The sequence below is a fragment of the Sprattus sprattus genome (genome assembly GCF_963457725.1).
Source record: "Sprattus sprattus genome assembly, chromosome: 12".
Classification (NCBI taxonomy): domain Eukaryota; kingdom Metazoa; phylum Chordata; class Actinopteri; order Clupeiformes; family Clupeidae; genus Sprattus; species Sprattus sprattus.
Genome location: NC_137910.1, coordinates 26,876,660 through 26,903,418, shown reverse-complemented (window position 1 = coordinate 26,903,418; position 26,759 = coordinate 26,876,660). Strand labels below are relative to the sequence as shown.

The 26,759-nt window shown below is 43.0% G+C and overlaps 1 protein-coding gene across 1 annotated transcript; it reads left to right on the top strand.

Moving 5' to 3' along the window:
* The first annotated feature begins 113 nt into the window (after positions 1–113).
* On the top strand, positions 114–26,499 carry tet1 (tet methylcytosine dioxygenase 1). Its single transcript, XM_080849483.1, has 12 exons — positions 114–336; positions 998–2,617; positions 14,273–14,323; positions 17,754–19,953; positions 20,227–20,317; positions 20,639–20,732; positions 20,986–21,194; positions 21,803–21,953; positions 22,175–22,264; positions 22,525–22,662; positions 22,850–23,180; positions 23,423–26,499. The coding sequence occupies exons 2-12, from the start codon at positions 1,139–1,141 to the stop codon at positions 24,514–24,516; spliced, it is 5,928 nt and encodes a 1,975-aa protein (XP_080705609.1). The 5' UTR covers positions 114–336; positions 998–1,138; the 3' UTR covers positions 24,517–26,499.
* Positions 26,500–26,759: the final 260 nt, after the last annotated feature.

The following is a 26,759-nucleotide window of genomic DNA, read 5'->3' as shown; positions in this document are numbered from 1 at the left end:
TTCCGTGTTTTCTTTACATCCCTCAAGCGTCCATTAAAGAGCCGAGTTGACTCGAGACCGTAGGTCGAGTGTGGGAGTGTGGGGCTGTCTTGAATGGATTGACCAAAGCAGGATTTACCCTTTTTATAACTACTTTACGCGCTATGGCAAAACGTACGAAGCGCCATAACTATTTAGACCACATTTATAAAACATCGCTTGCTTGTGTTCATAGCAACGTATAGGAGTGACGTTACATAGCCTACTAACTGTGTTAAGAGAAAATATTCAAGGATCACCAGTGTCTTACAGGAGCGGAGTATTATTAGCAATTCAGACAGTGCAACTGTCTCTCCGGTATGTAAAGTATTTCAACTGACTTTAAAGGGGAACGTTCGTGAAATAACCCTCTTGGCATATTTTCCAAATACAACTATGGCAATAGTTTTTTTAACAGCTACTTTGATGTCATCAAGTGCCATTGCAGTGCAGTGTTTAAGTACATGAAACCTGTATGTTTAAGCAGTTGATTTAGTCAACGAAACGCAAATGCAGCCACAAAGTAACATGATAGCTAGTTAAGACAGAAGTCCGTTTCTGTAAGGAAATGAACACATGTGTCAAGTGGTGTATGCAAGTTCAATGTATGTAATTTGTTTTCACGGGCAAAACACTTGCTGATTGCTCCTGGTTATTTTATTGTCGCTTTTAAACAGTGAAAAATAACTGTATTGCTTTAAACTCATGTTCTACTTGGGCCTAAATGTTTTGAACCATTTAATTGTTTAAAATAAAGACTCAGTACTTCCTAGTTTTAAAGACAGTTCTGAAGCACATTAAATACATAGGTCTATTTGTTTCTCATTAGCACCATACATTAGCAGAAACAAGCCTTTAGTGTGATTCAGATAGTAAATTAGCTCTTATACATGACACCTTTGACTGGTAGTCTCATTTTCAATTGTGAATAAAGAGTTGTGCCAGGTGTATAATATAAAAATTCTACAATTTTTTTCAGAATGCTTCACACAGTTTTTTCCCACAATGAGCAGAAGCTGAGGTGCAACAAATTCATGTGTTTTGCCAACAATCCAAGCAAATCTGATGCCCATGCCTCCTGCCCAATATCAGCACCTCCCCACTCAACTTAACATCAGATATGCCTCCTACTCCAAAGAAACCAAAAAAGTTGCATCCACCATTGAAAAGAAATGATAAAAAGTTCATCTCCACTACTGTCAAGAGGCGCACTGTTAATTCTGTAAAGTCTAAGGGGCCGACAGCAAATCATACATCAGAGGTATCTAATAGGCCCACTGCGAAAACCCAGACTGCTAAGAGCACTGCCATCAATAAGGCTGCCAATCATGCCTCACTGGGATACTCAGACAGAGGTAACCCCCACCCTGTTAGAACAAGATCCACACGACTCAGACACTCTGTGAAGCCAGCCACACAATTTGGTTTGGTTGTAGACCTGCAAGGCCGAAGAAAGTCCCTTCGAGGCACTCAGCTCTCCCAGAGTGACCTGCAGGATGTGAAATCGAACAAGATAGGATGGAGTGCCAAGGCAAAATGTCGGCAGCTTCGGGGTTTGAATCAGTGGGTGGCAAAGCAATTTGACTCCTCCAATGCCAACCAGCCGAAGAAGGCATTGACTGGCATTAAAAGTGGCGATCAGCTCAGTAGTTTGAGGTCTGAGTTAGCTATAGCGGAGCAGGACAACACACTTAATGTCCTTTCTAACCAGGAGGAGCAGGTTAGTGACCACAGTGGCAAGTCCACTGAGTCTGAATCCATCATGGCTGACCCTCAGCATCCAGACAGAATAGACCATGAAAGCATATGTGCAAATAAGTCTGATTCATCAGAGCCAATCTCTGAAGAGGACCCTTTTAAAAACGCAGATACCTCAGGCCCAATCGAATCCCCAGTGGTATTATCCCCTCATGAGGCTGTGTTAAGCTCAGACGAGGATGGTTACCATGGTGCTGCCCTTCAACAACAGACCTGTTCCATTCTTTGTAGTTCTACTTTGACCACTCCAAACCCCCCGACATCACCGAATGTCTCTTTTGACCCCTCCCCTTCGTGTACTTCCTCAAAGTTATCACCTCTCGAAGAAGGTGCAGATGGTCCCAATGTGGAAGTCGGAATACCTCATGTCACTGTGGATGGAGACACCAAAGATCAGCCTGCGCTCTCAGAGGGCAGGCTTAGCGAGGAGACAGATCCACTATTACTTCAATCCACAAGCATTTATGTCTGTAGCACTGAAGCGGTGGAGCTGGCATTGGTGCCAAAGATGTTGCCCTGTTCTGATAGCAAGCCCACCAGCAGCTCTGAGAGTACACAGTCCTCCTTCGACACGGAGTCAGAGCCCGGGCTGCCAGATGCCCTTCTGGAGCCTCCGGTCTCAGGTGCTTTTCCACTGTCAGAGGAGGACATGCAGCTCTTCCTGAGGGGTCCAGAGGAGGAGAGGGAGAGATCCAAGAGGAGCCGGTGTAAGGCTTGCGAGCCCTGCCTCCGTAAGGTCAACTGTGGCCAGTGTAGCTGTTGCCTGAACCGCAAGACAGGCCATCAGATCTGCAAGCTCAGGAAGTGCATTGAGCTAAAGAAAAGGCCTTCTGCTGCCAAGGTGAGACACCTGTGTTCACATGGTTGAGAACAAGGCTTTGAAGTTTTCTTTAGAGGGAATCAGAAGAGTGTTGATAGCTTTAGTCTGCCTCTACTTTCATTTTTAATGTGCTGTGGCGTGTGAGGTGTTGCACTCAATATTCTATATTCTTTAGGTCTTTTTTTAACTTGGTTGCTTGTTTTTGATGTCACCTTATTATAACTTACTTTATACTACATTAAATTAACCAGTCAGCTCAATGCAATATACATGCTCTTTCCACAATTAGGATTCTAGAAGAAGAGCTTTTGTACTGAAAAGTTATTTTTTGTTAAATGTGCAGCCAGCTTGTTTTTGGAAATTTAACAAGACTTAAATCCTTATAACATCAATAGTGTCTCAAAGACAGGTCTGGCACTGGAGTTATTTAGACATCTTTGAGGTGCAAGGATGGCCCTTGTTATTGGGGAAAGCCCTATCACATGAGCTGCTGTCAGTTACACACGTGGTGGTGTGTGCGTGGAACTGAATGAAAGAACTCCATACATAAGAGCCTCCCCCACCCTTTATCTTACTCCATACATGCTTCCTGGTTCACGATCACTCTTACTGGTGGCTTAGACAGGAAGCAGGAAGAGGCAGTGTAACAGACATACTATGTGCCCATATTTCCGTAGAGAACCTGTGGCAACATATTTCATGTGGAAAGACAACTGTTTTCAGGGCAGCTATGTTTCACCACATGCTTGGAGGGACAGAGTTTGATTGTGTGTATGTGTGTGTGTGTGTGTGTGTGTGTGTGTGTGTGTGTGTGTGTGTGTTTGTGTGTGTGTCTGTGTGTGTGTTTTTGTGTGTGTGTGTGTGTGTGTGCTCATGTGCATGATTGTGTATGGGAAGGCAGGGGATAGTGACAAGATAATACCAGCTCTGTAAACATATAATTTGGTACTCTGAAATGTAGGTCAATGTTCAACCGCTATCACATCTGTCATTTTAAGTGTGGTCAGATTTCTTTCAGGGACATTTTTGTCCGACTATTTGGGAGTGTTCCCCATTCAGGAAGGGAGTGGGTGATTTTTGGAGAGGGTCCATGTTGCACTCTGCTATGGGGACTGTATTTGCGTGCATGTCATGGGGGAACGGAAGAGAAGGAGAGTATATTTAAACAACAAAGGAACCGGTTTGTTTTCCCAGAACTGACATCACGCGATTCCTGCCTGTGCATTATTGTATTATTTTGAGGAATAATCCTGGTGTAACTGAGGGATGTGTGTTTTTACCTAGTCCTATTTGTCTAAAGAGAGTAATAGCACACACAAATACCACCACAGACTGTGGAGTAAATATCCCCAAATGGTGCTTTTTTTTTTTTTTAAATAACTGTAACATTACAGGGCAGTCTTTTATGCTAAACTGGCAGTATACTTTATGGTGAAAACCCACTCTGCCCAGCATCATAGTATGCACACAATATTTTAACGTTTTGTTAACACAAAGTTTTGTATCACATTGAGGGTTAAACATAGCCTGACGATGTCATACTCATAATTCTAGTCAGAATATGAGTCTGATCCTGACCCATTGGGCTGTGATTATGGGGTGTGTTTCAACGAACCAGGAAAGAAAATGCCTCTTCGCTGAATTGGATACCTAGAACCAATCAGAGCAACGTAGTATTACCATCTGATACATTCAACTTTTACCTGATCCCGTAGGAAGGACGGCAAAAACATCTTTTCAATCGACAAATGCCTTAATCGCGTTTCTCTGTTCCTCTTTCAAAATTAATGCGCCGTCAATATCTGTGAGATATGCTTGCTCCCGTTATACTTATTAGCAGTGATGCTAGCTAGCTACTATGTGTTTCAATGGATTTTTGGTCTCAGCTTTAGCAATAACCTTACAATAATGATCTAGAGTGCTTAAGTTAAGACAAACAATACTCTGCAACATTCGTGTTGCACATACACCGAGTCAATGTAAACATTAAAAAAGTCGTGTAGATAGCTTAATTCACATAAAATATTTCCCACTAACAGGCCGAGACGCCGCCATCTTGGTACTTTTTCAAATCTACCGGTTAATTCAACTCAAGCGTTGGTTGATCATCTGTCCACATGCACGGCGGCAGGATTTTTTCTCTCCCGGTGCTAAGGGGGGGCTTGACCGATACGTGGGGTAGCTAAGAAAATAATTTATTTTCATGACGTCACTTACTTTATTAAGAGGTTCTTGTTTTTTTTTTTCAATAAAAGCAGCTATGATACACAGCACGAGAATGTAATACAAGCGGCAATGGCGGAAATGTTTCACATGCGTGCAAAGGTGACATTCAGCTCCGGACAGCGACCATGCGCCTGCCCATAACCAGACAATACATCCAACATGCAACAAGTATTTATTCCATATGCATAATAAATGAAAACAAAAAACTATGCATTGACAATATTGTCTCGGATCACAACATCATAACTTACATTAATAGTAAAAAAAATAAAAAATAAATAAATCACCAGAGTTGTTTTACAGTAGGACAATGCGTCTGTTGCTGTGGTTAAGTGCAAATGAGTCCATGATCTTCTGGATCTTCTGGACATCCAGAATTGTATTACGCTCTGAAGTTCTGCATAAAACAAAGACGTATCGACAATCGACTGGAACTTCAGCGACGAACTTTTTTTTGGTAGGTTAGCAGGACTCCTTCTTATTTATGAGCTAAAGATTGTGTAGATGCCAGACAGTGGAACGGGTTGAAACGAAAACAATGTTCACCTTATGGCCTACTCCCCCCTCTCCCCTCTCTCTCTCTCACACACACACAGCACAGGGTAAACGGGGTACAGGCGCAGTACAAACATGCAAGCATGGATTGTATTGGAACAGAATGCATACGTTACGTATGAACCTTTATAGTTTTTCTCAGTCGCTTTGGTACATTTCTCAAATCATCCTCGACATTTGCAAAACAGTGCTTAAATGCTAGAGGGGCTTAACTGGGGCTACACATTTTTTTTTGCCGGGGATATAGCACCCCTTAGCCCCGGTGTAGCGCCGTCGCTGTCTGTCCATCATCGTATAAAGCCCGCTCTGACAATTTCATTGGTCAGATCGTTTTGCTGAAAACTGATATTGTCTCCCCAATATGCACAAAGCCAGACCGAATCTCCCTGACCAAAAATGTTGTGGGCGGGGTTCGGGCTGGTATCCAGGCTAGGTTAAACAGGCACTGCCTCTAGATTTCTGGAGCCCAAAAGTGCTGTTCCCACTTATCCCTCAGCAGCAATGGTTTAGACTTGTCCTGACAGGTGTAATGCCACAATAGGGGTGTGTACTACCGGTCAAACCGCACAACTGTGCACAACTAGTCATGACAGTCTCAGCATGGTAGTCAGGAATAGTCGATACACACCTAAACAATAGGGTAAGATGTTGTGTGGTTCCATGTGCAGTATGCCATCAGTGTAAAAATGTCGCTTTGGATAAAAGCGTCTACTAAATGACTAAATGTAAATGTAAAATGTAAATGTCTTCATATACTTCTCTTTAAGTATTTGCAGATTTCAGACTGATATCCCAGTGCTTTTTTTCTGTCAGTGCTCCTGCATATGACTGCCCTCTGGGCTGAAATAGCATGCATATTTCTTCCAGTCCATGCTGTAACCTGTCGGTCACCATCAGTGCCATATTTGATAGTACTAACAACACTTATCCACTGGTGTATATTACAAATTTTGGTGTGAATCTCCACATTTATACTTTCCAAAGACCTCATAATTCATAATGTCATAATGAGTCTATCAAAATGGTGCTTTGTGCTTTATTTTACACTATCCTTAAGTATATTGTGGGTAATATTATTATATATATATTTTATATAGCTATTATATAGATTTCTTAGCTAACGATAGGAAAAGTTCTGTCACAGCTGTCATTTGCCAGAACCCATCGCAGCCACTTTGGTAACTGAAACCACATGAAGAAAGAACAGTAGTGCTGGCAGGATAAAGTAAGTCTCCTGTGGGCATACATTCAGTGTGCAATTGAGTGTGCCTCTCAGTGTGCCATTCAGACAGAGCTCCAGCAATTTGTGTTGTGAAGGGTGCAGGGGTTTGCTTTGCTTGGCACCATAGGAAAAAGTGAAACCAGGCAAATTGAACAGGCAAGAGCCGCTTTCATTCTAGCTGGTCTGGATTCAATCACTCCTGACAGCACTTTCCCTTCTCTTGGGATAGTGAGGCAATGCAGTGAAGATGAGGCTTTCGTTTCTCCCTTAGTGATACTTTTGACCGAGCAGGATTCTCATACAGAGTGTAAGGATTGACTAGGCTGGAACCCCATTTCACAAAACCCTTAAGGCTTTTTTACTAAATAAATCAGTTTTCATATTGTAATATGCCCAGTCTATTTGTGTAATCCTGGCTGCTTACCTCATACTAAAAGACATGTCAGCAGATGTGATATCACACTAACCTAAGTACAGGGATTTCATCCCAAAGAATCATCTACAATTTTACTTGGCACAGCCTAGTCAGAACATAACACTGCCTAAGCAGGAAAACAAATGTACACTTGGGGAGGGTTGTGGGTGTTGCCAAATGTTCTATTATGGCAGTGATGCATGGGGTTACTGAACAGCTAAACTATATTCAAACTCTAAATATTACTCAAGGTGATTGAGTCAAGAAATGGCAATACAGTATACCCATATAAGGCTAAAAATGCAGGAATCTGGATATATTTGGATAGTCATGTTGCAATTACTGATTGTTATTGTCTGGGGCTGCTCTCACATGTGGTAACAGCAAGCCTTACTTACTCATCACTTGTCACATACAGGCTGTTTCATGATCACATGTCAGAGATGTCAGAGATGTCATGGTTGCTATGGTTCCCCATATCACAGCGACCTTGGACACAGGTGCAGAATATAGGCCTATAGAAGGCCATTACATGCTTGTTATGTAGTTGGCTGGGTAGATGTGTAGAGGGGATGTACACATCTTCATGGGCCTATGACTTATCATGAGACACAATAAATGAAGTTGCTTTTAAACACTGACATAGGATTACAGGACTGGGACTGGGGCCCTGGCTGGCTGGAATTCCCTTTCTGTTTCTGGAGTGGGAGAGGAAATCCTGAACAAATAGGCGTTACCTGCCTGTCCATGGCCACCGTCTCAGCCCAAAGCAAGACATGTAATACAGTGACGTATCGGAGTCCTGCCATCCTCATGTAGACTATGGGTGTCCAGGGCCCCATCTGGCAGCGCAAGCCATCCATGTAAGAAGGGATTTATCTAATGACAACTCTTAAGGTGAATCTTTTTAAGAATGGAAGAAAGTATTGGCCATTGGCAACATCAGACAACATCAGACATCAGATAGGGAGGTGAGTTTCAGTGGAATTCAGCTATCAAAGTGCCTCTCATAATTTAGCTTGTTTTCCTGCTTCAGTGTTAGTTGTTATTTTACCACCTCAGTTAACTGTGTGTTGCTTTTGGTTTTGGGAGAAGCAGAAGGATCCTACTGACTTTGAAGTGGAGACGATCGAGCTGATAAGCAGTAGACACTCACCCTATCTATTTCCACCCCCCCCCCCCCCCCCCTCTCTCTCTCATAGTCACACATGCACACATAGTAAGGGAGAGAGAGAGAGAGAGCGACTGAAGAGAGCGTGCCAGGCATGTGGGATGGGGCAGTAGGCAGGAAAGGAGTGTGGGAATCGTGAAATGTCATTGTGAGAAGCTGTGGCCATGTGATGCAGTGCAGAAGCTAGTTAGCATTGCTATGCTTCCTGAAGGAGGGCTTCTGAGTTCTCTCCCTCAGAGCAGCTCTCGGAGAGGGACCCCTGGGCTGTGGGACGTTCTCTTATTTTATTTGGCCCCTCGGCAATTTGGACCGAGACCAGTATACATTCAAAAAATATTTATATTCCCTCAGTGCCAACTCTGCATAAGGAGAGAATGGTGGTAATGAGCTGAAATTCTCTCTCTGTTGGGCTAATGTAAACACTGGAGCTGCAGCTGAAGGTAGAGGGGTCTGGAGCTTCAGAAAGTCAGGGCAGCAGGATAGTGGTGCCTCTTCTCATGGGATCCCTCTCCCTGACTGTATTAGTCTTCTGAGAAAGACTAGATTAAATCTCACTTAAAGGTAAGCATTTTGAATTGAATGGAGTTTGCAAAGCCTATGTGATCCAGGTGTATTGTTCATGTCATTTCTAAGCGTGTCAGATACTTTTGTTATAGAGGAAATGAAGTAAGGCTTTGTTTGGAGAGTTTAAACAAACATATAACTAAGTTACAGAGTGCGGAACACAAATGGTTGCACACCCTTCTATGGCTGCATGGTAGGTGTAAAACTAACCAAGGGAAAGGCATAGTCCCGTAGATACAGAAAATATTACTACAAGTTTACTTTCAAAGAACTTTAGCTGTAATTCTGGCCCTTTTCTCCCCCTGGTTTTCTTTTTCTGCCCCTGTCCAGTTGTTGGGTGGCATGATTGGCTGATTCTGAGTCTCAGCTTTGAAGCTGTGCCACTTGATTTGGCAAATTGAATAGAATCCATCCACTGTGCCCTGGTAAGACCTCACAATGGCTATCTGAGGACGAACAAAGACAGACTGGGAATCAAACACTTAAACTGGAAGAACAGAAAGAACACCACATTTTGCTTTGCGGACTTTTGCTTTGGATTAGTTTCTGAGCTGAGCACTATGTTGGAATTTCAATCTCATGTTGTAATCCAGAGGTGTTAATATGTTTGACATTTGCTGTTCATTGGTGATCTCAGAAAAAGTACATTTTTAACCACTGCTCTTTAGCAGTTTATGTCCCTTTTCTGCATTTGATCAACAATGCTGGGTTAGGTCCAATGCGATTGTACATGGAAAGTGGACTATAAACAGCAGAGGCCCTTTTAATACTTTGTGGCGAGGTTCAGCCCACCAACAGAACACTTAACTTTGGTAATTTTCATGTATTCACCAGAGGTTTTGGCCATCAACCTTACCACATGTCTTTCTAACTGATGCACCTGTGCAGCTATCTTAATCAGCTTAGAGAGAACTGGTTCATCGTAAGCTAGTATTGCTAGGCTAGTCACAGCCGTGCTTATTGCTGTGTGAACTCCATGACCTTATAATCCTGTAGAGTAGTCTAGTTTGTGCTTGTGTAACATGTAGGCTACAAGAGTATTTTCTACTCATTCATGACTGTGACACTTTCAGAGCATCGTATATTTGGTTGACATGATATGTTGTATGTGTACAGTATGTCACCTTGAATAAAGGTTTCCAGTACTGACTTCAGAGGAAACATGTAGCTCTGCTCGTGATATTTTATGACCAGCCATATTGGTCCGAACAGACCAGTGATGGGGACTTTACCCCCTGACAATGCACCAGCCCCTAGACCTTTTGCCCTGCACTCCTTCATTCTCTGGCCTCTCCAGATACCCCACATCTGTTTCCCATTAAAGCAATCTCTGGCTTATGACCTCTTCTCTTGCAAACTGAAACAGGATTCAATGCCCCCCCCTCCAAGTTGAAGCCATTCCTGGAGCATGTGAGTTCAGCTCCATGTGCTCCCTGCTTTTCTCTGTTTACTCTTTGTCTACATGTTGACTACTCTTGACCCTGACTCAGCAATAAAGAAGGTGCACAAACCTGGGGCGAACCGTCTCTTGAGAGAGAGGCGAGGCTCTGTTCTGTGGCAACAGCTACAAGCAAAGATTGTATCTCCTTCCTTCCTAAAGCTGGCCAATCTTACCAACCAAAACTCCCTCAGTGGCTAGATGTAGTATGTGCGTGTGTTGGATTGGTGCACCTTGGACTGTGGGCTCTTTGAACTGGTTTTGGACATGATGATTTAGGAACCATGTTGGAAAAGATGTTTTAATGTTTAATCCAGATTGGGATGACAGTTCAGTTTTACTGTGTGTCTGAAAAGATTTGATTTGGAGGTTATTAGGAACAGAACCGCTTTTTCATGGGAAGTGAAATTAGAATGTCAGTTAAATGGTTGAAGTCAGCTAAACAGGTATAATGTATTCATGTATAAATTAACTTAAATACGTTTTTGTTTTGTGTAGACTGTGATTAACGTAATTAATGCATTTGTGTAAGGGGAAACGCTTTTTGTGTAGAAGTGGCATGCAGTGATGTCCAGTACAGTACTGAGCCCAACATAATTCAGTTCTGGCTCATAGGAATAGTCGTGGTTCCTGTTCATGAAAATGTTCCCTTTAAGCTTGTGTGGTGATAAGTAAGGGGTGGCATATGCTATGGTTCAGCATGCTAAACCATCCCAACTGTCTGACCTCATCTGTATGTGTTGATGATCACAACATGATTTAACTTAAGTTTTAGTCGTACTTTTACTAAAAAAAAGGTTTTGTAGATACATTCACACAATTTGCTGTTAATATACCAAAAATTGTGACATAGATGCTATAACAGACAGCTTAACTTGTAAGAGGATAACACAAATGTTAGCACTCAGCTGTCTGAAGTTATGATTAGATGCTGTGGGTAATATAAACATCCCCAGGTGTCCACTGAATGAGGCAATGCAGGACTTGCACAGTTAAGACACCATTTATTGGTTCTATGTGCCCTTAAACTGTGGATTAGATTCCAGGCCTCCATATTTTCACTGTGGCACTAGGTGCTCTGAACAGTGTGTGACAACTGGGGACTGATCCAGGCATGGAGTCATGCTTTCCCAAGTTTGTCACCAGCTGCTTCTGTAAGTAGCCTGAACATGTAGCCACCTCTTTTCCTACAATTTATGCATCTAACTGCCTTATGATCCCTTCTTTCCCCCCCTGGCGATGGAAGACAAAATGGGGATCCATTCCTTCCAAACACCTGACAGAGGAATACCCTGCCAGTGGTGCACCATTACCTGCCTTGTGCCAGATGACACCTAGACATAGTGGACCTGGTTTGCCAGTGCGCTGAAAGGGGAATGATTAATGCCTGAGGTGTTGTCAGCTAATGAATGCCGGGCAGCTTGTTAAAGACTAACATATGGGACATTTTAAGGCCAAGCAATTATAGCACATTTATGGAGTGAGACCAAGAACGTGGAAAGGTTGTTATGGGCTACCTTTTGACGCACACATTACCAATCTGCACTGCTAGTTGAATGTTGAATCTAAACACTCAAGAGACCCAAATCCACAACTGTAGGTTGTTAAACATTCAACAGCTGCACTTCTTTCTTTGTAGTAGCCAGTTAATGTCAAATAGAGGAAGTAATTGGTCAGACAGGTCAGTACTGTTAGTTCCAGAGACAAAAGGGTTCTGCTCCATCTTTCTTTTTGGAAGATATTTTGTGATCACGTTATAATGAAGGCATGCAAATATACAAGGATTGCTAAGAATGGACAATTGAGTGATAATTCAGGACACGAGGTGTATGTTGTGTGGCTTGGCTGGGTGTAAGGCACTTCTGTTATGCGATTACTTACTACTACTGTCTGTGGTATTCTATTTCATATGTTTCAACTGACAAGAGATTAAATAAATGTGAAATCATGTTTCTTTTCTGAAGGTGCGAGTAACAACAGTAAAGTAAAGAAAGTGATGTATAAATATTACTCTGGGATAGCAGTGGTTTTAAAACATTTTGTGGCCAACATATTTTTGTGGGATCATGTGCTGATCATTGTATCCACACAACATCCAAAGTGGTTGTACTCACACCACCCTCATGACAGTAAATTGTTTTCGCTCTCTCTCTCTCAAACGTGTGGTTACAGTTGATAACGCTGATTTCTCCATTCACATGCTGAGGAGAAGAGCTTTATTGCCCGTTGGTAATCTTGCCTGACCAGTTCTGGATGGTTTGCTAAAGTATGAAACCAGTCATACCGCCTCTGAAAACATACAGGGAAACACAACTCATTACAGCTACTAGTTCTTGGAATTGAGTTTCTGTGCCATTGCCTCTGACAGCCTTTACATATCGAGGTAAAGTACTCTGATGTTCCATTGACATTGAATCCTCAGTCTTGTTTTCCTGTCTGTCTGTTTGCTGTTCCACCGTAAACTGTCAACTGTCTTGTTCCTCTGTGTGTTCTTAGTGTTTGGAATGTCCCTATACAGGTATAATCTGATGGAATGTTTGTCTGGGCGTGTGTGTGTGTGTAAGAAGTACCGTATTGGGTAATAGACACAGAGGGATGGTTTGTTTTGTGTAGCTGGTGCTGATGCCAGACGATCTGGATGGTGTTCTATCTTACTAGCGAGTGTTGGTGGTGTTCCCTTATCCCTGTGTGACCCCTTGCCACCACATGCTTGTCTTCAAACGGGAATTAAACTCACGCAATCTGCCGGCTGGCACTCATGCCGTACTGCGCACGGTAAGAGCGTGTGTTGGCACATTCACTTTGAACACAGAGCGAGGCGACAACACAGCAGGGGTGTCTGTGTGTGTGTACGTGTGTGTGTGTGTGTGTGTGTGTGTGTGTGTGTGTGTGTGTGTGTGTGTGTGTGTGTGTGTGTGTGTGCGCGCGTGTGTGTGTGTGTGTCTGTGTGTGTATGTTTATAGTGAGATGCCTTCCCTTTGAATGTAGAGCCTTAAGGTGTTTTAAATGTGATCTCGTGCTCTGAAATGTTTTTAAATCTGTAGAATCACTTACATTACGCTCTGCGTTTAGATTAATGCACTTTTGCAGCTAATGCACACTTTGAAATTGTAAGGCAGTCTGCTAGGAAATAATATTTTTAAATGTGTTTCAAGAAAAACATTGCAATTCCGAAATAATGTCAGAAGTTTAGCAAGATACACATTCCCAATACTTTTTGAGAAGGTCTCTTTTAAACTGGCCCGAAAAAAGAACCTCACATTTCAAAAAAAGGATTTTAATTCCATGAAGTGTAAACATACAAGAACACAGACATACACTCTCAAATCAATATTTTACTTCAGGACATAATATAACTTATTGAGGTTTAAATGTTCTTTTGTGTGTGTTCTTATTCTTGTGCGTCTGTGTGCGAGTTGATTTGAAGTGTTAATTGAGGTTAATGCTGACCCTGAGGCCAAGCTCATTCAGTAAATCCTTCTTTCCAACTCCAGTCCAGTTCCAGATGGTCCACTCCACAGATTGGGGCTTTCCCTGCGAGCGGAGTTGTAGAGTAAAAGACCACATAGGGGATCCTTTGTTTAGGAGGGTCTAGGCATGGAAGATAATTTACAAGCCTCTAACGTCCCCACGCGATTGGCTGACTAGGTGCCGTCTGCATTTGCGCGAGGCATGCGGTACGCGTCTGTAGCAGCAGCAGTGTGTGGCTGCTCCTCAGCCCTCTGATCATGACACCCTGGGCAGTCCGCTGAAAGATCTGCTACTGTAGCCAGTTATTCTTTTGAAGCTGAAGGAGGCAAGATGGCTACCTTTTAGGATATGTTGCCCAAAATTGAGGGTCTGCCTCTGAGGAGAGGGAAGGTAACCCCCCCCCCCCTTCTAACCATCCTGGGCTTTTTGTAAATCCATTGTCTTCTTGGGACCAGACGCTCAGTATATGTGCCTTTGCATCTTGTGTGTGTGTTTGTGTGTGCCTGTGCGTGTGTATGAATATGTGTATGCCTGATAGTGTCTGCCTGTGTGTGTATAGTATTACATTATCACCCGTCACCGATGACTTATGTTTTGGTTCCGTTTTTTTTCAGGTGGGCAGCAAGGATATTGCCAAACTAGTGAAAAAGAAACGAGTTTCCAAGGTAACCTCTTTTTTTCACCTTCTGGCCATGGTTGTGCATGTAGCTTGTGGGTCTTTCTTCTTTTGGCAAATAACAGTGCGGGTTTGGCACCTGCTGTTCTTTTGAAAGAGGAATGCAGTATTTGTAGCTGGCAACTCCTCCGGTGTAGTGGCAGCATTTTCACCTGTGCCATGTTTAGTCTGTTTATATTATTTACGGTGCGGTTTCACAAAGTTGAGAGGCAGGAAAGGTACACTCCATGAATTAAGCTTCTACTCTCTGAGACTTCAGAGAAATGCACACATCAGGAAGGAAGCACGTTTTTTTTTACCTCTCATTACAGAGTACATACAACTCTGTTTGAGAAATTAGTTAGTTCTCTTGCTAGATTTGATTGTATGCGGTTGAAAGCAGTTGCACTGACGTGATAAATGTGTCTTAAATATACATGTTAGTCAGTTTTATACAAAATGATATTGTGAAATTGCAGGCTTAAAAAATGTGAAACATCATAAAGCTTTATTTCCAATTTAGTAACTCAAGAAAGCCTTCTGTTCCCCTTGCCTGGTCAGTTATGACAGCCAATTATTTAAGACTGTGTAGTATGACACTCATGTTTCTCATATAACATTTAAAACAACTGGGAGTGCTTTTTCTTCCTTGCACTATGCATATAGTTAATTTTAGTTAATATGATGCTGAGAGAGTCACACTATCCCTTCTCTCGCTCTGTTGTGACTTCCCCGGGTAACCCTTCCTTGGGGAGGCTTTTTAGGATTCTACGAGCAGTCACAGCTCTTTTGTTGCCGTGTGTGTGTATGTGTGTGTGTGTGGGGGGGGGGGGGTATGTGTCCATGTGTGTTTAGGGGGAGGGCTATGTGTTGGTTATGTGTGTTTAGTTTGTTTGTGTGTAAGAGAGCATCTATTTTTATTCTTGAATTTTTTTTTAAGTGAATATGTGTTGGGGAGTATAACATTGTTTATGTTTGTGTGTGAGCGTGGTAATGTGTCACTGTGCTTGAATGATTTTGAATGTGAAGGGGTACAGAGAGGAGCTGCACTAAACAGAAGTGAAAGTCAAGTGTCTTTTTTGTGATCTTTCAATAGCCCAGACAGGCACATTAAGTAGAGAACAAAGAGACAGCATTTTGGTTCTCTGTGCCTGAGTTGTGCCATGCCATGAATCACTAAACCAGTGCTTTTAAAATATATGGCAAATATGTGAAATGCACCAGACCTTCACTTAAACTTTAATGTCAAGCTTTAAAAGTGCATGAGTGTAACAGTTTTTTTTAAAGGACATTTCTGCAATGGTTTTACTGTTAGAAACACTAAAGTGAGACATTAAAAGTAAAAAGATTTATTTTGAAACTCAAGCTACAGAAGAGATGATTGAAAAACACTCAGAATTACAGCTAAATATCACCTGATTCTACCAAAAGTTGCAATATTCCTGACTCAATACTATTTCAGGTCGAAATGTATGTAAGCTGAAGATTTAAGTCTAGCTTAAGCCGTTAGTCTGGCCATAAATACTTGACTTTGGACAGAACTCAGATGTAACACTTGAACACTTGTGATGTGCTAGCATGCACAGACTAAACCACAGCACTGCTCTGCCATCGCTGAGTGGGATTCCACAACGATTCAATGCTACAATCGTATAGATAACTTTTTAGACTCATTTTAGGACCTGATATGTTTAAAGTATGCCTTTGGAAAGAGTCTAGCTGCGTTGATCTACCAAAGATGGTCAGCAGAAGTGTTTCGTCGGCCTCAGACTGCTTATTTTGTGTTTCACCACTGAATGAAAGCAGTAGTGGTTGATTGACTCCTCTTTCCCCATTTTGTATTTGAGAGATAACAGTTGCATTGGCTCCCAAACAATTGCTTCACGCTTGTGTTGGCCAGGGCTCTTGCATCAGTCTTGTCTTGTTGATAGGGAACGACGTTGTGCAGGAGAGCGCATATAGACAATATTATCAGATTAGCTGAATTTAGTCACACACCACAAGAGAATCTAATTGTGTGCTGTGCTCGAACCAAAAGCTAACACACAGTAGATATTGAGGTGTTCTATTTATGAAGCTCTGACCCATGGTGAGGCATGACCTAAATTTCCCTCAGGATTAATAAAGTCCATCCATCTATCTATCTATGATACATAGAGAGGAAACTGATTTGGTCAAGCAACCTGTACAAATGTCTGTGAGTACTGGGCCTTCTTCAGATGGCATGGGAAGCATGAATGGATTATAATGCTGAGATTTGTACTTGTTTGGCATCTGAATTATAAAAAGTGGAAGGCTAATTGGTACCTGTGTATGTGTGTGTGTGTGTGTATGTGTGTGTGTGTATGTGTGTGTGTGTGTGTGTGTGTGTGTGTGTGTGTGTGTGTGTGTGTGTGTATGTGTGTGTGCGTGTGTGCTTGTGTGTGTGTGTGTGTGAAATAGGCTAACCTATGGGTTTTTCCTACTTTATGTGGCAAGCTTGTTGCAAACTGCCAATGGAAGTACAGTAGGGTTTAATCCCCTTACTGTATCATAGTATCAGACTGGATTACTCTGGACATGTAGCTTTCTTCTAACATAAGCTTGTAGAAAGTTTTTGGATTTGTTTCAGTGGGGGTTTCAGCCAAATGCAGCTAGGTTTATGATGCTGGTGATACTCTCCAGTCTGCAAGCATTTTCACAACATGTGTCTAGTCACATCAAAAACGTTTCTGGACTACGTTTGTAGTTACTGAAGCTGGTACTCTAAATCAGTCTGAGATGTTTTAGATCACATAATTGCATGTGTCTGCATTGCATGTTGCAGATTTGATTCTGTCTGTTTTCATTCTGTTGCAGTCTTGCTGTCATGTTCCTCTTGTCTGTATGCATGAAAATAGGCTTTGTCTGTCTTTACTAAAAACAATATGTTGAGGAACCAAAGGACCACAATGGAAGGATGTTATTTGATCCTGTTATGTTAGCCTCAAAAGTTGTACACTGTGCTGCATTTCACTAAATATGTTTTTATCAAGATGTATTAGTAATCTGGATTTGTGGATTCTGTCAACGAAGAATCTAAATTTAACATATCAAGCTTTTTTGGACATGTGAATGTACATGCATATATTGTAAAACTGCAAAGAGACAAGATCATTGTGGATATCACAGAATTGCTAAAAAAAAAAATCACATACATAATTGGTCTCAACACACCCTTCATAATATTCTTCTCTTGTTGTCTTATAACCCTGTTAAATACAGTATGTTCCAATGTAAGGTCTGTCCAGAGCAGTGGTCATTCTTCAGTATTTGTAAACAGACCTTTGGGCATTTCCCAGACTTTGTGACCATGCTGTGGCGCCGGCTGTCATACGAGGCCCACGGACTTTTTCTATTCTGCAGGAGGATGTTGGAGCCAAACTTGTTGAGTCATCCTTTCTCTCTTTTTTCCGGCACAGGTTGAGACGGAGGGGATCTCAGTAAATGGCACAAAGGTGGAGCAGATGGAGGAGACCTCTGCGGCTGAAGAGAAAGAGGGTGACTCATCTCAAGGCCACACTGCCCCGCTGGATGCCCTCCCTCCAGCCCAGAAGGGTGCAGCAGCACCCCTCTTTGAGAAAGAGCTTGGGACCTCAGATACCGATGCACTTACTAGTCAGAGCCTTTCACTGATTTTACCTAACGGCTCTGGGAACCACGTAGGTGGGGATGCCGGTTGTGCTTCCCCGTCCTTTGAGAGAGCGGACGGCGTTCTCTCCCAGCCCACACCCAAGGCCCTCCCACTGAATAAAATCAAGATGGAGGAGCCATGGGAGTTGACAGAAGATCAGACATCGTCACATTCAGAAAGCGGTGATGGCTATGAGGACGCACTGTCTACTTTGGCAGCTGTGGTATGCTTTTCCCTAACTGATAGAAAGGCCTTGGAGGAGAGGTTTTTCGGCCCTCGACCTTCAGTTGTGTGCGCATTAAAGACCGAACCAGAGGACTCTTCACACCAGTCATATCAGAAATCTGTTTGCGTCAGTCCATTCACTGACACACTCCTGGAGCAAAACAACTCAGACAAATGTTTCAATGACTCTGGGAGTGTTCAGTCTTTGGTGGAGCAGAGAAACCTAAGCATGGAGCAGGCCATAGCTATCGAGGCCCTGACTCAACTGGCTGTGTTGCCTCAAAATATTCCCATAAAAATGGAAAATGGTATTCTGGATACCAGGTCAGAAAGCGAAACAGCTGCAAACGTCTCTTCAAGAAGAAACATACCTCTATTGGAAGCTAAATCAATGTCAGATGTTGCTTCAAACAAGGTCTCCGTGATCAGTTCATCGCAGCACCAGACCTCAGTCATTCACAGCCCTTTAAACAGGCAAGGTTACCCCAGCTGCCACAGCGCATGCACTTCAGACAAGCTGTCTTTGCAGCACCTCCTGAGAGCTAGTTCAGATTGTGAAAAGCTACCCCTCATCCCAGAGAAAGGCCTGAAGCAGACAGCTGGCCAAGCACTTTGTAAGATGGAGAAGTCAGAGGGCACTTTCAAGGAGTACAAGCAGTCGGAGAGAATGCCAGGCAGAAGCTCGAGGAACAAGGATGAGGAGGAGGTGGCCATGCAGTTGGCACAGCTTGCATTTATAATTGAGTCTCGCCAAAAGCAGACACCGTCAGTCCATCTCTCCCCATGCTCAGAGAATAATCCCCCAAAGGGATTGCCTGTTGTTCAGGCCATCAAGTACAACAGTCATTCACTAGCACAAAACCTGAAAAAGACCCCTTTGAAAAGAGTGAAAACAATGCCATCAAAACCCAGAGTTTCCAAAAAGAAAGCACTTGAGATGAATGGAGACCCCATGGGAGAATCTCTGACGAACCCCAGGACCCCTCTATCTAGAAGAACACCCAATGGCAAGACTCCCCCTAAGACCAAGGGTCAGAAAGCCTTCTCTCAGCAGAATATGAGTTTAAACCACAAAAGGAACCCATTTCTTCCACAGATTCAAATAGACTTAAAAAAGTACATTGCTGAAGCACACTTACAACAGGAGAAACGTCAGCTCTTATCTTTCAGCGGCCCCCTCAAGGGAGAGCACTTGGAGTCCCAGGCTCCTCTGGGCCTGGGCAACAACAGTATGAACCCTTTCAAAACAGGACCCAACACTCTTAATCATTCCCATGAAAAACAATCAATGCTACATCCAAATGGACATCACATCCAAGAGAATGGCCACGGAGACGGTGTACAGGAGGGGAGGCGTGAATGTGGAAAACAGTCGATTTCTCAGGTATTCAGGTCCTGTGATATGCTGAATCCTAGTGCTAGGCCTCAGGGTCACCCGAGTGTACCCAGCTCTCCTGGTGTCGTTTCCACCCACCAACCTGGCATAGACAGCAAAACAAGCTGCTTTTCCAATGACCAGCAACAGCTCTGCAAAGATCAAGAGGCATATTACAAAGTGGAAACATCTGGCTCGGTCACTGTTTTGTCGACGTCGACTATAAATGTAGAACCAGGGGTAGATTATGGCAGAGAACACACTTCTTCTAAGGACACACTCAACAGCTTCCTGGAGTCCCCTCTGAAGTTCTTGGATACACCAACTAAGAATTTACTTACTCCACCTTCAAAAAAGAACATAGAGATGCCCACCTGTAACTGCATGGGTAGGTCAGCCACTCTTTTGGTTAATGTGATAGCCTTACAGTAAATTATAAAATTCTAATTCTAATTACAGCTATTCTCTGTCTAAGCCTTATACCTAATATGTCATGTTTCGATTTCACCCATTTCATTCAAGTTGTTTCATTTGAAACTCAAGACAGAGAGAACCTGATCTGTTTCTTCGTGTAGCACGTTACCAGTACCCCAAGATAGGTTTGTGCCCTAATGAGGAACTACTTAAATGTCTGTGACTTTCATCTTGTATCTGTTTGCAGAGCAAATCATAGAGAAAGAGGAAGGTCCGTTCTACACACACCTTGGATCTGGCCCAAGTGTAGCAGCTGTAAGGGAACTGATGGAGAACAGGTAGAACACAGGAGCTCTTTTCTTTACAGTGACTGTTGTAAAAGGAAAGCGCTGCTAAGCCTGATACACTCTCTCTGCAAGTTATGACAGGAAACTCCTGCCCTGCTCTCAGAGAGGCCCATGGGGTGACTTTACAGGAGGGGTTTGTACCATGTTTGATAGATTTAGAGGACCTTGTTTAGTGACTGCTGACTTGGTACTAGCAATTACTTTTCTTATGAAATAGCTTGATTCTTAAATGAGTTTAAAGAACTTGAGTAAATATACATTGTTACAACCATGGATATAATGCTTAAGGGTAATAATGTGGATTGATTGCAGGTATGGACAGAAAGGGAAGGCAGTGCGTGTGGAAGTTGTGGTGTATACTGGCAAAGAAGGCCGCAGCTCTCAAGGCTGCCCAATTGCCAAATGGGTAACATGATCTCTCCTTGAGCAGTTATAGATATGTCTAGAAGATGCAAGCTGTATCCTCATTTGCAACAAGCCTCATATACCATGCATGCTATGGAGATAATCCACATACAACTTTAATATTTATGACTATCTGTATTTAGTATTTATTTATATTTATGTTCTCTTTATGGTTCTGAATCACTTCAGTCTTAACTAAGTACAACTCCATCATTTCTGAGCCATGATTGACCGGGCCTCCTGTTTCACCGCAGGTGATCCGGCGGGGCAGTGAGGAGGAGAAGCTGCTGTGTCTAGTGCGCCACCGTACGGGGCACCGCTGCCAGGACGCCGTGGTGGTCATCCTCATCCTGGCCTGGGAGGGGATCCCACGCACCGTGGCCGACCACCTGTACCACGAGCTCACCCAGACGCTGTGCAAGTATGGCTCCCCCACCAGCCGACGCTGCGGCCTCAACGAAGAGTGAGTAGCGCCTCTGCCTGGGCCTTTGTGCAAGCATGAGAAGTGTGCACGTTTATGTGAAGGTTTGTTTTGGACATTACATGGTGGACTCCATGGTGGACTCCGCAGATTAAAACAAACGTTAGGTCATATTTTTAGAGCAGTGACAACAGGCATAATCAACAAATGTACAAATCGGCAAGGCTCAACAGACTTAAAGCCTTGCCTTTAAAAGTGGTGAACTAAAGTCATGATATATGCAACAGCATCAGACAAAGCAGCAGATGTTTATTCACGTTAGGCAGATTTTTGAGTTCATCCTATATTTCAGTCCATAGAGTACAACCGTATTCTGCCAGCATGTTATTGACCATGGCCACCACTTAAGGGCCACAAAATCTGAGCCCATTGCATGCGCTATTGTATGATGAGGTAATTATAGTGTGTATGCAAAATTAAAGTCAGAGCAGTTGCCACAAGAACAACAATAAGTCTGAAGTTGAAGTTGTCTTCAAAGTGTACTGTGGGTCACAGAAACTTCTGGTGTTCTGTAAAATGGGAACCTAATATACTTCACAGTATTCTAACCAAGGACTTTTGTTGTTTTTTCTCCATTTCCCTTCACTCAGCCGCACATGTGCGTGCCAGGGCCTAGACCCAGACACCTGTGGAGCCTCCTTCTCTTTTGGCTGTTCCTGGAGTATGTACTTCAACGGTTGCAAATTTGCTCGCAGCAAGATCCCCAGAAAGTTCCGACTGCTTGGAGACTACCCAAAGGAGGTGAGCAAAGCTTCATAGGCATGACAGCATCTCCATAAAGATACCCTGTAGAGATTATTGCTTCTGTTGTTTTTTGTATGTGTACAATGAAAAATGCGAGCAGTGTGATTAGGTGCCTCCCAGTGGCCATAGATTGTCACAACAGTTTGATTATTTGTCGTCAGGAAAATGTGAATGCATTCATGTGTTTGCAGTATTGACAGGATGTCTTTCTTATTTAGGAGGAAAAACTGGACGATAACCTTCAGCACCTAGCAACAGACTTAGCCCCGCTGTACAAAAAGCTTGCACCAGAGGCCTTTCAAAACCAGGTGAGTCCCCAGGCCCTCAGACGCGGAGTGCCCCTTGTCACTGAGCCAGTTTGGTACTGCTTTAATACTGTTATGTATGTCTTATGTAATGTCATGAGTTTAGTGGACATTTCCTATAACAACGGTGGTGTCTCTTTACCACAAAATGTGTAAGTATGACACAACACTTCATTTGCAAATGTAAAATCCACTGTATCGAAAGGGTGTATTTAGGAGAGACATGAATGAATGGGTTATGCAAATGAATCCCTGCTTCCCAGGTGGAGAACGAGCAGCTGGGCAGAGACTGTAGGCTGGGTGTGAACCAGGGTCGGCCGTTCTCTGGGGTGACAGCGTGTGTGGACTTCTGTGCTCATGCACACAGGGACACACACAACATGAACAACGGGAGTACTGTGGTAAGCCACAAAGCTTTCTATACAAAAGATAATCACAGTTCCTGTGCAACCTTTCCAGATAAATATGCATGCAGTCAGATACATGATGGTACAGAACAGTGCATGTTAAATGTGTTAAATGTTAACTATTTCCTTATAAAGAGATATTTTTAGAAGACTGATTGTATAGCCCATCTACTCTGTGTAGGTATGCACTTTAACCAAGGAGGATAACCGGGCAGTGAGGAATGTACCAGAAGATGAGCAGCTGCACGTCCTGCCCCTCTATAAGATCTCTCAGACGGATGAGTTTGGCCGAGCGGAGGGCCAGTGGGCCAAGATGCAGACCGGTGCCCTGCAGGTGCTGTCGGCCTTCCCGAGGGAGGTGCGGCTGCTGGCTGAACCAGTCAAGTCTGCCCGCAAGAGGCGCCTGGACGCCAAGAAAGCCTCTGCGGAGAAACAACAAAACAACCAGGAGAAGAAGCAGACCACCCCAGGCAAAGTCAAGAGTGAGCTCTTCAAGGGGACTCCCGACAGAGGTCTGGAACTGTCCCATAAAATTCAGTAAAGGCTTGGTGCTTTTAATATATGACAATAATATACATATAACATATTTATATATAACATCAAAACTTAACAATGTCAGAATTAGTGAAGTAATCAGAATACCTCAGATTTTCTCAAATCTGGAAATGTTTTATTTTGGTGCATCTTCATTAGGTTGTGTAATATTTAAACAGTTTTTCACCTATAGTTGTCTAACTGTAATCTGTTCTGATAGGTTACAAAAGCAACTCTGTGGAGCCATCCCCCTTGGTCAAAACAGAGCCTCAGTCATATTCCATCCCCCTGCGGACAACAGGTGTGGGGAACTATCCACTGGACTACAACCCCTCACACCCTTCTAACCACAACCGTGAGTATCCCAACCCTCCTGGGGCCAACAGCCAGGCTATGGAAGCACTTTCCTCACATGAGTCCAGCCGATCTTCTCCCAAGTGTGGGTTTGGCCGAGGATCATGGAACTACAACCACGACTCCAGGCCTAGTGGGTGTCCACAGCCTTCTGACCAACGATTGCTGGAACCTCGGCCAGCTGTCTCCCCCCTGACCACAAAGGGTTTCCGTGACTACCCTCACCCTCACACATTCAAGTCAGAGCCAGATGAGGTGCACTGCTCTCCTTTCTTGAGAGTCCCCACTCCTGGTGAGAGCACGCCCCCGCGTTCGCTCTACCCTCACCCAGCTGAAGGGCTCCAAAGCAGACTCAACGGGTACCACCAGGGCCCACTGGCACAGGGCACTCCTGGCGATCAGGGCAGCCCGCTCCCTCCCCAGACTCCCCTCATCCCCGAGGCTGTAAAGGCTGAGGAGGTGTGGTCGGACAGTGAGCATAACTTTATGGATGGGGACATCGGGGGTGTGGCAGTGGCACCCTCCCATGGCTCCATTCTCATCGAGTGTGCCAGGCGAGAGATGCACGCCACCACGCCAATACTGCGGCCCAACCGCAGCCACCCCACACGAATCTCACTAGTCTTCTACCAGCACAAGAACCTGAACGAGCCAGGACACGGCTTGGCACTATGGGAGGCCAAGATGGCGGTGAAGGCGCGGGAAAAAGAAGAGGAGGCCGAGCGGCTGGCGTTGGGGGGCGGCGTCGGACCCTTGCTGAGCCCCTCCATGGCCAATGGCAGGAGAGGTGGGCCAGCAGGAGTGTGCCCAAGTGAGGACCCAGAGGAGTCCTGCTCTGAGGAGAAAGAACTGGCCCAGGTGCCCACACGCTGGGCACAAACGCTCCCACAGGACAGGGTCGTCACAGTGTCCCCCTGCGCCCTGACGCAGGTCACAGGCCCCTACAACCGCTGGATGTGACTTCTCCTCTCCACCATCACTCGTTTATGCTACTGCCTTACCTCAATCAATTTACTCTTTCATTTGTGTTTTTAATGCATTGATATTGTCAAATTATGTTTCATCTCAGCTTTTTAAAAAAAAGATTTTTTTTTTTTTTTACTGTGAGTTTGGTGTGTCCTTGATGGTTTTATATTGTAAAGAAATGGTGCTTTCAGAAGACCTGGTTTTATACAAAGAGATGAAATTAGAGCATAAAATGTGATTATTTATTCAGATCATTGTCAAAACTATTTTGTAATTTAATTTCTGGTGCAAGCCTGTTAACTGCAATTGTGCTATGGAAAACAACATTTTACTTGCAAGTAGGAAACACTCAGAATCAACATTGTTTTTAAGCAGTGGGTGCTCTCTTCTGAAGTAAAGTAATTAATTATTTTTGGTGCCATTGTAGCAGTGACTGGTAATTACATGAAAAAAGAAAACGAAATATACAGTACTTATAGCAAGTATCACCATAGGTGGTTGTTTTAAAACATTCATGTAGCATTTTGGTTTCATTGTTCTACTTCTGTAATGCATTTGGTAATGAAGGTACATGCTACTTATTCTGTTTGTTTTGGCTGTCATGGTTTGTTTTCATTGTACATGTCATTTTTAAAAGCACTTTTACTTTCAGAGCAACTTGAAAAATATTAATTTCCAATATGCACATGCTTTTATCATCACGTCTGTCATCCCCTTCACAGTATTTTTGCTTTTTGTAGGTGCTTTTAATTTTCACACTGCGTACTTATCAAAGCAATATCACATATGGTTATATGCTGCATTACGTTTCAGATGTTTTATAAAACACTTTATGACTGGCACTTAGTTCATACAATCATGTAGATTTCCAACCTGTAAGATTTCACAATAGCTAAAGTGTTTGAACATAACTTGAAGGAAATAACATCACACCTAGATGTCATAAATATCTACTCATTAAATGTATGATTGTCACTGGTGCTTTAAAGACCCCTAATAAACTCTTGACATGTGACACCACTTCACAGATTAATGGTACAGAGTAGATTTTATGATTTAAGATAAATTATGATAAATACTATGATCAGTACTTTCACATGCAGATTATTCCTTTGTTTTCTAGACTGTCATTTTTCACTTCAGAAGTGAAACCTTCTGTGTGAAAAAAAAGACTTTGGTTAGGATCATTTGGGAACTTCCCCAAGGTGCTAGATTTTGTGACGTTCATCTAATTCTATCTAGAAATGGAACTGTTCTTCGATTGAGAAAGTCATGTAATGGTTCCAAACAAAAATTATATGTGTTGAATGTGTGTTGAACTGTCAAAAGTGAAGTTACCATACTGTTTGTGGATGAAATGAACATCCACGCTCTCCCAGTGCAACAAGTGGAGTGACAGCACCTATTGAACAACAGCAGTGAGTTGTCTCTTGTCTACGGAGACTTCAGTCACCCTCAGAACACATGGTCAGCACATGGCCATTAAGCTGTACTGGTGAATGTTTACTGTTCAGGTGGCAGCTTATTACAGAGCAAGAGAGAAAGTCAGAGGTGCTTAAATTTCAGATATAATGCTGTCAATGACAAATCACAAGTGAGTGGTGCTTTTTATTTCACTTTTCCTCTCTGGTCCCATCTGTATCAGCAACACAGAAACAAACTCAAGTAAGTTATTGCAATTTCATTGGGCATGGGAACCTGCTCTGAATTGACTTATGGCAAACTTCTATATTAGTGTTGATTTTGTTACAACAAAGCTAAATTCAATCTTACTCTGAGTTCCTGACTGAGTTGAGTTGTTTAGTCTTATGCTTCCTCTGAAATGTGAAGAATGTCATCCAAACATTAGGTTACTATGCCTGTGTGACAGGTCATCATACAACATGACCTCTGTGGCATTGGTAGGGTTATGAGACACAATTTAAAAAGATCACTTGTATTTACCGTTTCAAACACTTGCACTTTTTAGTTGTCTTGCCCTGGTCATAAACCTTTTTCTGATCAACCTTGCAATGCTTTGGATTTTTTGAGAAAAAATATAAATAAACTGTATGTCAAAAATATGTTGTATGCATTATGTTTTTTTGTACAGTCTACAATGAACGACGGTTCTTTAGATATACGTACACATAATTCCTTACGTTTACTTCATATTTTTAAAAAGTTGGAAATGAACATCTCATTTTCTAAGGTCACTCCACATTAGATTCTTTAAAAACTAAGGACACAAATCCACT